Consider the following 14,999-nt stretch of genomic DNA (forward strand, 5'->3'; position numbering starts at 1 on the left):
CTGGACCCTGGCACATTTTTATCATCAGAAAGGCTGTAGAAGATGATATGCCAGACTTTAACCCTCTAATTAGGAGACCTTCTAATATGTTTACATTTTACATTTTTTACTGACAATATCAATCAATTTTTTTCTAAAAATTCCACCAAATTGGACAAAAGTTCAGTGAGCATTGTATATCAGAATGCTCATAAGCAAAGGATTACTAGAAAATATTTTGTTTGTTGTGCAAACAATTTTAGGGTGAATAGTTGTTTGATTGTTTGTACTTTGAATAATATCTTGTTTTTTAAGACTAGTGGTAGTCAATCTAGGCAGCCCATAACTTGATCAGGTTTTTTTTTTTTTTTCGATTCAACCAGCCGGGCCAGCTTTACTTAATACAGTGAGTTTTAAGTGCACCCCTGAAATCACCAAAGGGCTGTTCATAATATTCAGAGTATGTAATGACAGAAAACTGTCAAAGGACCATCCATAGATATACTACAGTAGATGGTTAGAGACTTTAAACTTACTATGAGAGTGGTTGGAAATTGAGGACATGCTACAGGCGGCAATGGGGCTGATTTACTAAAGGCAAATTAGACTGTGCACCCTGAAAGTGCAGTTGCTCCAGAGCTTAGTAAATGAGGTGAAGCTTCACCTTACAAAGAATACCCAACCACAGGCAAAGAAAATAAAACAAAAAAAAGTGTTTTTATTAACACATGATTGGATGATGGCAGTCAGCAGAGCCTCCCCTCATTTAGTAAGCTCGGGAGCAACTGTACATGCAGACATTGTAAGACATTGTAAAGACGTTATTCCACTGCATAGCTTGATGTCATCTGCAAACATAGAAATTGAATCCCAGAATCTATAATTTATAAAGAAATTACCATGGCAAAGACAGAATGTTGTCCAATTCTATTGTGCGTGGCGATGGTTTTTACCTGGTATGATGTTCATTGGATCATTTAATTCATGTGATTGTTGCAAACTTCAAAATCTTGACCCTTATGTTGCCAGCCTCAGTAATCAAATCAATTGTGAATGGCTTCTTTCATTAAGGATATTCAAAGCATTTAGTAGGTATATAGACAAATGTTAGTACAGCAGAATGGAGTGAACAGGGAGCCCTATGAGGAAAAGGCAGGACAATTTTAAATACAGTACAGTGCCTTGAAAAAGTATCCATACCCCTTGACATTTTCCACATTTTGTCATGTTATAACTAAAGAGGTAAATGCATTTTATTGGGATTTTATGTGATAGACCAACACAAAGTGGCACATAATTGTGAAGTGGAAGGAAAGTAATAAATGGTTTTCAACATTTTTTACAAACAAATATCTGAAAAGTGTGGCTTGCATTTGTATTTGGCCCCCCGAGTCAATACTTTTTAGAACCACCTTTTGCTGCAGTTAAAGCTACAAGTCTTTTTGGGTATGTCTCTACCAGCTTTGCACATCTAGAGATGGATTTTTGTCCCTTCTTTTTTGCAAAATAGCTCAAGCTCTGTCAGATTGGATGGAGAGTGTCTGTGAACAGCAATTTTCAAATCTTGACACAGATTCTGAATTGGATTTAGGTCTGGACTTTGACTGGGCCATTTGAACACATAAATATGCTTTGATCTAAACCATTCCATTGTAGCTCTGGCTGTATGTTTAGGGTCGCTGTCCTGCTGGAAGGTGAACCTCTGCCCCAGTCTCAAGTCTTTTGCAGACTATAACAGGTTTTCTTCTAAGATTGCCCAGTATTTGGCTTCATCCATCTTCCCATCAACTCTGACCAGCTTCCTTGTCCCTGCTGAAGAAAAGCATCCCAACAACATAATGCTGCCATCACCATGTTTCACAGTGGGTATGGTGTGTTCAGGGTGATGTGCAGTGTTAGTTTCCCGCCACACATAGCGTGTTGCTTTAAGGCCAAAAAGTTAAATTTTGGTCTCATCTGACCAGAGCACTTTCTTTCACGTTTGCTGTGTCCCCCCACATGGCTTCTCGCAAACTGCAAACAGGATTTCTTATGGCTTTCTTTCAATAATGACTTTCTTCTTGCCACTCTTCCATAAAGGCCAGATTTGTGGCGTGCACGACTAATAGTTGTCCTGTGGACAGATTCTCCCATCTGAGCTGTGGATCTCTGCAGCTCCTTCAGAGTTATCATGGGCCTCTTGGCTGCTTCTCTGATTAATGTTTTCCTTGCCAAGCCTGTCAGTTTAGATGGACAGCAATGTCTTGGTAGGTTTGCAGTTATGCCATGCTCTTTCCGTTTTCGGATGATGGATTGAACAGTGCCCCGTGAGACGTTCAAAGCTTGGAATTTTTTTTTAGAACATAACCTGCTTTAAACTTCTCCACAACTTTATCCCTGACCTGTCTTGTGCGTTCATTGGCCTTCATGATGCTGTCTACTCACTAAGATTCTCTAACAAACCTCTGAGGGCTTCACAGAACAGTTACATATATACTGAGATTAAATTACACACAGGTGGACTCTATTTACTAATCAGGTGACTTTTTGAAGGCAATTGGTTCCACTAGGTTTTAGTTAGGGGTAGCAGAATAAAGGGGGCTGAATACAAATGCACACCACATTTTTCAGATATTTATTTGTAAAAAAATTTGAAAACCATTTATCATTTTCCATCCACTTCACAATTATGGACCACTTTGTGTTGGTCTATCACATAAAATCCCAATAAAATACATTTAAGTTGTTGGTTGTACCATGACAAAATGTGGAAAATTTCAAGGAGTATGAATAATTTTTCAAGGAACTGTATATGCATGACCTCCATCATTTTAGGTGACTGATTGCATATAATTTGCAAAGACCAGAACAGAGCCCATGAGATCAGGATGATCTAAGTATTGCCCAGACTAGGAAGGTTGTGCAAACATAGATTTTGGGAAAACCATACAGCTCTGACAACAATATTAACAACAATGTACTAATGGTCTAAAGATATTCTACCTTATCTAGGTATTCACCTAACCCCAGATATTAATAATTTATCCTCAAAAAATCTACCCATGTTGCAAAAACTAAGAATGACATTAAAAATTTGGAAATCTTATCATTTTTAGGTAAAATTACAGCCATCAAAATGTCAATTCTACCAAATTTATTATACCTTTTTATGGCACTCCCAATTAGATTAAATAAAATGATGATAACCAAATTCCAATCAGATGTCAACAAGTTTATATGGTCAGACTCCCACCCACAAATTTCTAAAATGATGTTATACAAATCCTCAAAAACCGGTGTTTTAGGACTCCCAGACTTTTGATCATACTATTTAGCAGCTAGATGGTCCCAAATAGCTCAATGGCACATACAAAACCCGAAAATCCCATGGGTCATATTTGAAAACGATTCAGTTCTACCGTATTCTATAACCGGATTATTACGGAGCAATAAAGTTTCTAATCACATCTTAAAAAAACTAAACCAATTAGTAACCCACTCATATCAATTGTGGAAACTACACATTAAGAAATTCATAATGACTTCCCTCACACCTCCCCATGCGTCTTTTATAGGAGATCACAAATTCCTAACACACCATCAAGACATGGGAGAATTCACATGGTGGATTAACAACAACGTAACCACCCTCAAATTTATAGAAAATGCCTCTTTCACCTCCTCCTCGTCACTAAAAACTAAATATAATATCCCCAATATTGAACTGAGAAGATTCATCCAAATCAGAGATTTCTTCTCCTCATATTTTCCAATCTCAAACATTGGATCACCCACATTTTATGAAAATATTTGTTCCAAATCCCCAAGAGGAGCAGGCTTAATATCATAGATATATTTAAACCTGATTAACACAGATAACCAAACCAAACTTCCTTACATGCTCAAATGGGAACAAGAATGTGATATCTCACTCCCTTCTGAAAAATGGTTCGACTGCATCAATCTACTCAAATGCACAAGATCACTCACAATTAGAGAAACTGCAATAAAGTTATTTACCAGATGGTACTATACACCAGCAAAACTCCACTCTATTTTTCCATCAGTTCCCCTTACATGCTTTAGAGATTGCATTTCCATTGCATCATTCTCTCACATTTTTTGGGAATGTGAAAAGGTATTTCACATATGGGGACAACTCGAAAAATTTTCTTCCAGAATTTCAGATAAAAACATTAAACTTACCCTCCCCAATTGTCTATTATTCACCACAATTATAGGATTATCCACTCATCACTTAACATTAGTACATACAATTTTTGTTTCCATTCACTGGCTCATAGCTTACAACTAGAAATCCTCATTATTACCAATGATGCAACTGAAAACTAGAATTAATAATACTTACCTCATGGAAAAAAATTTCCACACTCTATACAATTCCACACATTTACTTGAAAAGAAATGGATCCCCTGGTTTACACACTCAGATCACTTCTTTAACCTTGGATGAGTATCCTCTTTTTAACCAAAACATTTATGAAAATAAATAAAACCACATTCTGAATTATTGCATAATTATTGGTTCACCACTTGTATTAATTATAAGAAATAATCTGTAAATCCGATGTATTATTATTCAGAGAACATCAATAATGTTGACTTACATATATTGTATTTCTCTAAATTCATGATCTAATGTTTTGTACCATCATTTTGTACCCAATAAAAAAGTTTGTAAACAAAAAAAACAACAATGTACTAACACAAAAGCTTTCTTCCATTGTGTCAGCTGAGACAGACTGAGTTTTAAGTTTTAGGGCTTGCAGCATTGTTGGCTAAATACTATGAAGAATCGACTTGAAATACAACATTACAACCCATAATGGGTTCTCCCAAGTAATTTGCCTTGGTATCAAACACAACTGTTTTCCACAGCTGCCCTACTCTATGCAAAAATAAATAATGTACTTTGTGTGGAACTGTCTTTTCATTTGTCTTTTTTTCATATATTTGGATTTGTCATATTTGTCTTCTGCTTGTTTCAGGGGCGTTGCATTAATTTCACCAGGGTTAAGGCTGATGGAACTCAGACTATCTATAAACCACCTCCTAAAGCTGCAACACCAAACCATTCTCCAAGTCAACCTCCAAATCATCCACCCAGTGAAGCACCAAAGCAGCCTCCTCCACAAAGACAACCCCCTCCAGGTCCTCCGCCATCGCGAATGCCTCCAGGACCACCACCGGCACGCCCACCTCCTGAGCCCATGCTTTGAGTTCATGTCACAACCTTCTGTATGCTGGACTGTATTCAATCCTTTAAAAACAACTGCATGGGAGTAGTAAAGAAGCAGATCTGGGCTTATGTTAAACACAATTTTCAGTAGTCTGTTTTCTGTAAAATTCAATCAGTTGATAATTTTATTAAAGCCCACCTTTTTGATAAATTCTGTATATATAAGGTAATGAAATTATCACTGTTTGATCAATTTGTATTACCTATCTTGTGCTCTTATCTGTAAACAGACTCTTAAAAGATTGTTTGGATGCTGGTTAATGCACCAGAAACAGGTTTATAATTAAGGACTTATCTTAGTATGTCCCCTTTTCAGCATGTGAGTTCATCAAATTTCTGCTCCACTAGAGTTGCCCGTATATTTTTTTTTTTTTTAAATGGAGCAAAAGATCGTCTCTGACCTGTGCAGAGCCCTGACCTCATACCAACTTAACCACAGTGGGATAAATTGGACTGGTCACAGCAAACCAGGCCTGATCATTAAACATCAGAACATGACCTCACTAACACTCTTGTGCCTGTAGACGTAATTCCCACTAACAATGTTTTAACTCATGGAAAGCTTTCCTAAAGAGTAGACTCTAGCAGCAAAGCAAGGACCTACTTAATTTTTTTTGCCACTAGTTTGAGAGTGGAACATTGGACAGATAGGTGCCCAGATATCTTTGGCATGTAGTCTGTTTTATTGTCAGGAAATCTGTAAATATATGGATTGCAATTTCCTTTCCATAAACAACTGAGTCTTCACTTCCCATCAAAATGTGCAAAGTCTGCTTTTCCTTATGAGAGCAATGAGTAATGTATGAACCTTTTTCAAGCATAAAGGAAAATAGGTAAAGGATACTATTGAGAAAGTTGATGATTTCACTGCCCTTCCTACCCTCTTATATTTTCCAGAAAAGGAGAGTTGTACTATTAGCAACTCTATTGCATAAGTCTTTATTTCATTCATGGGTGCTTTTTAGTTTGCCAGGAAGTACGTGTCTTCTTAACAGCCCAGAACTGCTTCTGTGTTCTCTTAGCATGCAGTAGACGTTCACTCTTTTAGCTGCCAGTGGAGATGTTGCAAACTATATAAGAGTAGTTGGTGTGACTTGGCAGCCAAAGGGGGTATATATACTCAGTCTATTTATTTCTGTGCATTATGTTTATTTTCTCAAGGAAAGGCAAATGGAGTTTGTTGCTGGCCAGCAAAATCTGCCCCATTTGTGCTCAGGTGACAGCCTGACCTCAGTACATTCCATATTCAACACTTTCTTTCTTACACGGTATCATGTAAATTCTATTGGATATGGAGTCTGTTTTCTGCTTCAAAAGCCTGGAGATTTGGTGCTTGCAGAGGTACTTATTCTAGATCCTGTATGTGCAATCACACTTGAGCCCAGTTTGGAGAAGGTGCTAGTCCAGTCAATTTTCATGGCCTTCATATATCATTTTCACCCACTGAAGAACTGTGAACTAGGTAAAACCTTAATTTTAACAGCAGCCCAGAGACACAATCAATACAGTATATATTATTTTAAGTACTTTTTGCATTTTATGAATGCGCTCTGCTAAATAATATGCAGAATGTGTGGTTCAGGTCTTTGGAATTGATGTTTGGCAATAAACATGCCTTCAGGAACTTGTATGGCAGTAGGTGCTAACTGAGATTGTAAACTTTGACTCAAGCTCAGTTCTTTTACAAAAAATTGGTGCTTTCATTGTTTTTGAAACACCAATTAGTAAGATAAGGGCAAGCTTTGGGCTTTAAGGGCTTGGCATTTTTTGGAAACTGACAGGGTTTAAGAGAAGTAAACATTTCGAAACCTAATTGTTTTTATGAACTCCATCAAGAACCACCTCTCATCTGTAATAACAGAATGCCATAAATGGTAAGGTGGACTGTGATTTACACTTCTACTTTAAGATATTTGATGTGTGACCTACCTAAACCCATCCTATATAAAAAGTGTAGGTTATTGTGAATTACGTTTGTCCAGAACTGATGCTCTATAAAACTACATCTAGAAAACAAGTACAAGTTTCATATCACCTGGTCTCATCAACATTTATTTGTTTTTTTTTTTTCTGCTTTCTAGAACATGAAGAATTGTAAAAACTAACTTTAATTCTTAGCACTCCCTAGAAATACATCAGCAGTATAGAGGTAGAGCTTAAATAAGTGCCTTTACCTTGGAAGTGCACTTAGCTCATCAATGAAAAATAAACAGTGTCTGGGATCTCCTGTGCAGTATTGCTAATTACAAAATGATAGGGGCACTTTACATGTGTTTTTTACGTGATCGGAAACACTGCTTTTACAGTGTTTAGACAAGATGAGGTCATCAGACACCATGCAAAAATCATTGTGCCAAGCGATGTAGGTTTGGTAGCCCAAGCCCAAGTCATTTAGTCTTTCCGCATTCATTAAGAACTGCTGAACTGATATTCCTCACATCTAGATACTGTACATTGTTCTGCTTTATTATTACACAAATTAAATTTTATATATATATATATATATATATATATATATATATATATATATACACATAGATACACACACAGTATGTATGTGAGATCAGAGGCATTTACATTGGAAACCTGTCTTGTACCTTTAAAGATTGCTATCACATTTTAGCCTTCAGATATACAGTGGTGTGTTTACAGCACATTTAAAATGAGTGGGCTGTCTTAAGACAAATCATAATAATGTGGGTGCATTTATACACCGTAACAGTGGCTTTAAAGTTGCTAAGATTTTATAATTTGGGTCATGAGTCTACTTTTGGCGCATGTATTAGTCTTCACTGGGTCAACTGTGATTGCACAGACAGAAAAACAAATTTTCGTAATTTCTTCTTTTCTTTTTTTATCTTTTTTATGACTACATTTTTACGCAAGACATTTAAGGTTCTGTACAGAGCATAACAAAAGAACACATAGTGCTGCTGGGCAGTTCAAATAATTTATATGTTGTGCTGACATTTGCTTCAACCTCCCAGTAGGTGGAAGTCACAAATGGTGGTCACTGCTTTTAAACGCTAAAAGATTAAAACACCAACAAAATCCACAGCACTTCACTATTTAAAGCAGTATTAAACTCAAAAACTAAAATGGAACATATTGCAGTTTACCAATCCTTAAATGTGGTGACTGCACTAGATTAAGATGGACATTACTAACAAACTAAAGCTGAACTCCATATAACACATTTTAAGTAGTTACAGCAACAGTGTTTTTTTTCTTTTGGGATAAAAATTTTGCATAAATAAATAAATAAAAGCTGGCCATTGTAGGCACCCCTGTCAGTGTTAAATTGTTTGTCTCAACCCTCTAACTGCTACATCTCATGAACTGCTTGGTCTGTTAAAGGGATTTGATAAAATAACGGACTTACTGGCCAGATCGTCAGGTGAAAATAAAGAAACAAAATGCATAATAGCAAAAAACGAATACAGTCGTTGGTAAGCTGCAATGTAATATAGTTTTGTTTTTGGGTTTAATACCGCTTTAGGTTTATCATACTTTTTCATTTAGGAAAGCATGTTAACCCATCAGGATTTGCTTTTCAGTGTTGTAAATTGTGTAAACTGATATACAGTTGTTGCAGCTGAGTTCTGATCAGCTTACAAAAATCACATTTAGGTGCCCCCCCCCCATTTATAGGACATTTTTTGAGCACATATTTTGAGTAATAATTGTAATATTTGACTCAGATCACATGTTGGAAAGCAAATTATGTTTGCATTGCTACACAGGCATCCTTCAGTTTCAAATTTTGCATTCAATGCCCTTCCTGTTTCTTCTTTGTACCGCTTGGTTTAGGTAGCTGGCTTATGCACTATTTAATCTGATTGCACAATCTCAACTTTTCGCTAAATCTACCATAACTGAATGAGAAGCCCTACCTTAAGATGTTGTTCCATTTGTATCCATTCAAGTTGGATGTACAGTCAGATTGCATGGTTTTTGGCTAGCTTTAGACATAGAGTACTGCATTGTGAGAGAGCATGGTACAGTATGTTTCCCCCTTACCCAGAAGTACCAGAATTTCCTATAGAGCCATAGCCGCATTCGGGTAGTAGGTAGAAGCAGACATTGTGAGTTAGGCTCCACATGGGAGGTAGGGGAGGTAGGAGAGGTAGGGGAGGTAGGGATGGGAGGTTTATTTAACAGAACTTGATTGGCTGCAGCAAACAATAAAATGTGATCACATTTAGTTGGCAGACTCCTAAGCAGAGTTTGGTATCCCAATATGTGTCTGTGGATAAAATGTACTGTAAATATCAGTAAGCAGGAACTGAATGTCTTTACAGGAGAAGTGCGGGCATAATAGGCATATTTAACACCAATAAAACTCTCATGCATTCTGTAAACCTGATTTAAAGCTTAAATATAGTAAATGCTTCCTATCCCCTTCTCTTGTGTACACTGTTTTAGTTTTAGCAACACTCCTGTTATCAGACGCCATTGACATTTTTTTATTTACCTTCTATTATGGAGTACCGTGACACAAACTTTTTAATTTTAATTGCCTACTAATATGCTTATAAAAGTATTTGTAGTATGTCCTGAGGAATTGTGAACTGGAAACATACTAACAACGCAAGATTTAGCTAAGCTCATGATAGGAATTGGATACATTAACATTTTTACATGCAAATTACAAGCCCCAGTTTTTAAAGTCTTACATAAGACTTTATGTGTCACGTCTCAAGAAATTAGGAAAGTGTAGCAGTACATTGGGTTAAGGTAGGTGTCAGGACGAAAGGCATTACGTGCAGCTCTATTACCAGGGTCCATCGACTACCCTATGTAGACTGCTTAAAGCCCAACTCCATGTTTATTTTCACTTTAAGTTGTTTTTTTAATCTTTTGGCTAAGCTGGCCCAAATAAACAAATTTCTTTAATAATAGATGCTGCCATTGTCAGCACTGTATACACTGTATGTAGAAACAGCTATATACAGTATACATTGCTGTGTTCTGGCTGAGGTATGAGGACTTCCTGTCCAGTTTCTGGAACAAGAATGTGTCGGGCTGAGCACTGCTCAGCCATACACAGGAAGCCTTGTATTTTGTCAATGAATACAAGTTGTTCTCTGATTGGCTAACATGGAGATCGAGACATCCACTGCCTGACTCTTCACCTCTGCCAATCAGAGGAAGCCTTGTAGTCCTGTGATTGTCCGAACAGTGCTCAGCCCAACTCAATTTTTTTCTGGCAGCAGATCGGAAATCCTCATACCACTGCTAAAAACACAGCACTGAATACCGTATGTTGCCGATGCTACATTCAGTTTATATAGCACTGACAGTGGGTGCATCTATTGGAAAAGGAAATAGTTTTTTGGGACAGCTAGGCCCAAACAAACTATTTAAAGTGAGAATAAACATGGAGTTAAGCTTTCATCCAGTGGTACTGTGGTGACATCACTAAGCAGCTGCACATAATATTCAGTTAATGTAATGTTCAAAAGGCTGTCGGAGGCTGTAGACTTGCAAAAGGAGATGGTCAATAAAACACTTGTCTACTTATCTTTTGTTAGGTCATTGTACTGTTTTATATAAGGTCTATAAAAAGAGGCAGCTGAGCACAGAAAGGGGAACTAAAAGGTTTTCTGTTGTACTTGTTTCAGTTCAGTATGTTCAGATTTTGAAAAAAAAAAGTTACGCTTACCGGTAACGTCTTTTCCAGTAGTCTTTCAGGACAGCCACAACGAGAGAGCTTGGCTCCTCCCCTTCCTTAGGAAACAATGCGCCAGCCAATACATTTTAATTTCCCCCTGCCGGACTTAATTTTTTTCTAAGAGCACCTCCGGTCAGCTGGGGAGACACAAGAACACATTAATAACATACCATTATACCATGCGTTCAGGTCTTCCTCAAGACCCCCCATAAATTCGGGTGGGTAACTAGTGTTGTCCTGAAAGACTACTAAAAAAGACATTACCGTTAAGGGTAACTTTAATTTTCCCTCTCCATTTTTCAGGACAGCCACAATGAGAGGATAGACAAGCACTTGCCACTTAGGGTGGGACTACGCCTTGCAAAACCTTTCTCCCAAAGGCTTGCTCATTCGCCAACACCAGGTCCATCCTGTAATGTTTTATAAAGGTGGCAAAACTGGACCACATTGCTGCTTTGCAAATTTGCTCTGGCGTCGCTCTAGCCCTTTCCGCTTGAGAAGCCACCATAGCCCTAGTAGAGTGTGCTTTCATACCAACAGGAACTTCTTTTCCTGCTAACCTGGGAAGCTGTGTGACGAGGAGTCTTCGTGGGGGTGGTCTTGTAAATTCCAGGCGGTACCCCCTCCTTACGATCCCCAGGATAATATGACTGGGGGAAACCACCTCCCACTGAAGGAGGAAGGCCCCCAGTCTTCCTCCCACCCTGTTTGGAGGGTCATTGGCTTTTTCGGGGCTGTTCAGGAGGACAAAAAATCACGCCTCCTCCTAGCACAGCTTCTAGATCTGGGCCGAAAAGTAGATCTCCCATCAGTGGGACCCTGCACAGTTTAACCTTAGAAGCACTATCGCCCGGCCACATTTTTAGCCAGAGGGCTCTTCTGGCCGAGTTGGCTAGAGCCGCATTTCTGACCGACATGCAGACAGACTCTGCGGATGCATCCGCTATATATGCCACTCCTCGCAAAATAGTTGGAAAAGATGACAATATAGTTTCCTTGGCAGTTCCCGCTTCAATATGAGCCTGAATTTGGGAAAGCCAATGCTCCAGGTTATGGGCCACTACTGTGACAGCCATTTCCAGTTTAAAATTTCCTATAGTTCATTCCCGGGTCTACTTTAGGAGGGAATCTGTTCTATTATCCATAATATCTGCAAGAGCTCCCATATCCTCAAAGGCCAGATCTGTATGGCTGGAGACCTGGGAGAAGGCAGCGTCCAATTTGGGGTTCTTATTCCAGATGGACGATGGATCTTCTGAAAACGGGAACCTTCTTTTCAAAGATCGAGAGAAAAAAGGTTTCTATTCAGGATCCTGCCACTCTTTTTTTACTGTTTCTACCAGGACCTCGTGGACTGGGAAAACCTTATTTTTCTGTTGTCCCAAGCCCCTGTACATCTGGTCATGAAGTGTCAGGGGTTTCTTGTCTGCCTGAATTCCAAGGGTGGTGTAAATTGCCCCCAAGAGGTCCTCTACCTCTTCCAGGGACAGTTTATATCTTGAGGGTTTCCTGGACTCCCCGTCACGGTCCTCTCCCTCTGATTCCTCCTGGGATCCAGAGATGGCACTATCCGCTCTTCCCTAGACTCCTCTCTGGAGGCCCCAGTAGATCCATCTGCTGTGGCAGTGGCAGCTGGTTGGGAAGATGCAGGGCCCTGTGCTTGTGGAGGGGTTGTACTTTGGGATTCAGGTGAGGGATTAGTAGGAAGTTAAAAACCTTCAAAGATTTGAAAGACTGAAAGGTGGAAGAAAGTTCTTTCACTGAAGCTGCTAACCCCGCTTCCTGCTCTGATGCCCTTTCTCTGATTAAAGCATCTATACAGTTCTTGCACAATACCTTCTGAAATCCATGCAAGGAAAAAAAAATAAAAATAAATAACATCACCTTTGCATGTAGGATACAACCCTGGGGAGTGCACTAACCCTAAGTAAGTAAAAGTAAGGATCTGAACATCCCCCCTTTGACCAACCAGAGGGCCTCCCCTCCCGCTACCAGGAACCATTCGTTGAGGGGGGAAATCCTAGATAGAGAGGACCCTTCCCCAGGGTGCTCTTACCTTAGGATAGCTGGAGATAGCATCGCTGTGCGCTGTCTGGGCGTCCACTTCAGACATGACCGCGCTGGTGGTTGCTGTTTGTGGAGTCTAACACTGCCTGTGCTGCATTCACGACTCCTCTCCAGACTGCACCCGGCCCACCATCAGCCCCGCGACCCAGAACTGCAAGTCGCTGGTCAAAGGGAAGCATCCGCCCTCCGCCGGAAATGATGTCCCCCACCACACGGCCCGCCTGGTTCCAAATGCAGTCTGCACCCGTGTATAGGGAGAGTGGAGCTGCCTCCCTGCTGCAACCCTGTGGATGCGATGGTGGGCCCCCGGATCTTCCTCCCTAACTCAGCGAAGATGGGGTGACGAAACTGTGCGGCCGGTATGTACCACACCGCGTCCCTGGGAGAGCCCCTGCCTCCCTTACAGAACTTCAAGTAGCCACAGTCTCCCCAACTACCCGGCCAGGTCCCAAAAACAGTGTCTCCCCACCGGAGGAAAAATAAACAACTGAAGTCCGGCAGGGGGAAGTGAAAATTTATTGGCTGGCGCAGTATTTCCTAAGAAAGGGGAGGAGCCAAGCTCTCTCATTCTGGCTGTCCTGAAAGACGGGGAGGGAAAAGTGTACCTTCACCCCTGTAGGCAGACACTGATAAGATAATAGACATATGATGTTATCTGACAAAGAATGTGATGTTAGGAGTGTATAGGTAATATACTGGAAGAAAGTATTTGATTGTAATCATTTTTAAGAGGGGGTGGGAGAGAAAGTGCCACTATCTGAGTGTAGCATGCGTGACAAACCGGGTATAAAATGGAGTAATGCACTCACATAGAAAACAGGTAGGCACAGCAAGTCTAAAATTAGATGTGCAAGGTATTCAGCCAATGGCAGATCTTGGGTGACTCCGATGAACATGGATTGGAGAAAAGAAAACAAAGAGAGCAGACCACTCTCAGTGCAGCATTTATTGAAAATGTAATAATTAAAAAATGAACAGTCATACACTCACACGTAGTGAAAATAAAGCAGGATTAATAGAAGGTGCCAGTAGGTAGGAAACGTCTTAGTCCTAATAGGTAGCAACATATACGATTGTAAATGCGTATAAAAGCTCCTCTGGGGGATGGACAGCACATGAAGCAGTATTAGGTGGCCAGGAATTAGAAGCCAGCTGCAGGTAGGTGGCAACCGATGTGGACCGCAAGGAAGTGACTCTCGGCCATCTGTCCGGCCATGATGATGTCACATGTACACGTAAAGAGGAGTGGCAATGTGTTTCAGGGTGGGGTCCCCTTTGTGTCAAACCAGCCCAATACATGGAGTTTGAAGAACGGCTTGACAAATGGGACTCTGCCACAAAACGCATTGCCACAACCCTTAACATGTACGTGTGAGGTCATCGCACATTGCCGTACAGCTTAGATTTGCTTCCTTGTGGTCCATAGCGGCCACCTCCTGTGTACCTCCAGCTGGCTCTTCCTGGTTCCTGGCCGCCTAGTACTGCTTTCTGTGCTGTCCAACCACCAGAGAAGCTCTCATCTATATTTACCAGCTTGTATGCTGCCACCTGTTAGGACCAAGAAGTTCTTCACCTGCTAGTACCTTCTAATAATGCTGCTTTTTAGTCACTACATGCGAGTGTATTGCTGTGCATTTATCAATATCGCGATTTTGTGTTCTTTTTACCCTATCTGTGTTCATAGGAGACACCCAAGAGACTTTGCAGATCAAAATTTAGACATGCCATGCCTACCTGTTTTTAAGTGAATATATTACTTCATTTTTTTTTTCTTTTTTACATGGTTTGTCATGCATGCTACACTAAGACAGTGGCACTTTCACTCCCCCCCCCCCCTCTTTTTTGTCTAAAACCTAAAACTAGATCATTCCTCTCCTTCCTTCACATTATTGGCTGGCCTATGTGTCATTACCCTGTGTAGACTGTTGGTGGCCAACTGCCTTGATGAAATAGACCTCAAGTGCCCTGAAATCACCAGATGTAATGAAAAAGCTGTCAGACTGTAGAATGTAAAAGGAGAAGGCCAGAAACAAAGGGCCT

General features: G+C 40.0%; 1 protein-coding gene across 1 annotated transcript in view; it reads left to right on the plus strand.

The window, feature by feature from the left end:
* ANTXRL (ANTXR like) overlaps nt 1–10,741 on the plus strand; it is a 229,246-nt gene extending 218,505 nt beyond the window's left edge. Inside the window, exon 18 of the mRNA XM_073597284.1 lies at nt 4,968–10,741. Coding sequence (XP_073453385.1) covers nt 4,968–5,198 — 231 coding nt within the window. The 3' untranslated portion in view covers nt 5,199–10,741. The remainder of the gene's footprint in view (nt 1–4,967) is intronic.
* The last annotated feature ends 4,258 nt before the right edge of the window (nt 10,742–14,999 follow it).

The sequence above is a fragment of the Aquarana catesbeiana genome, linkage group LG08 (assembly GCF_042186555.1).
Source record: "Aquarana catesbeiana isolate 2022-GZ linkage group LG08, ASM4218655v1, whole genome shotgun sequence".
Lineage (NCBI taxonomy): Eukaryota > Metazoa > Chordata > Amphibia > Anura > Ranidae > Aquarana > Aquarana catesbeiana.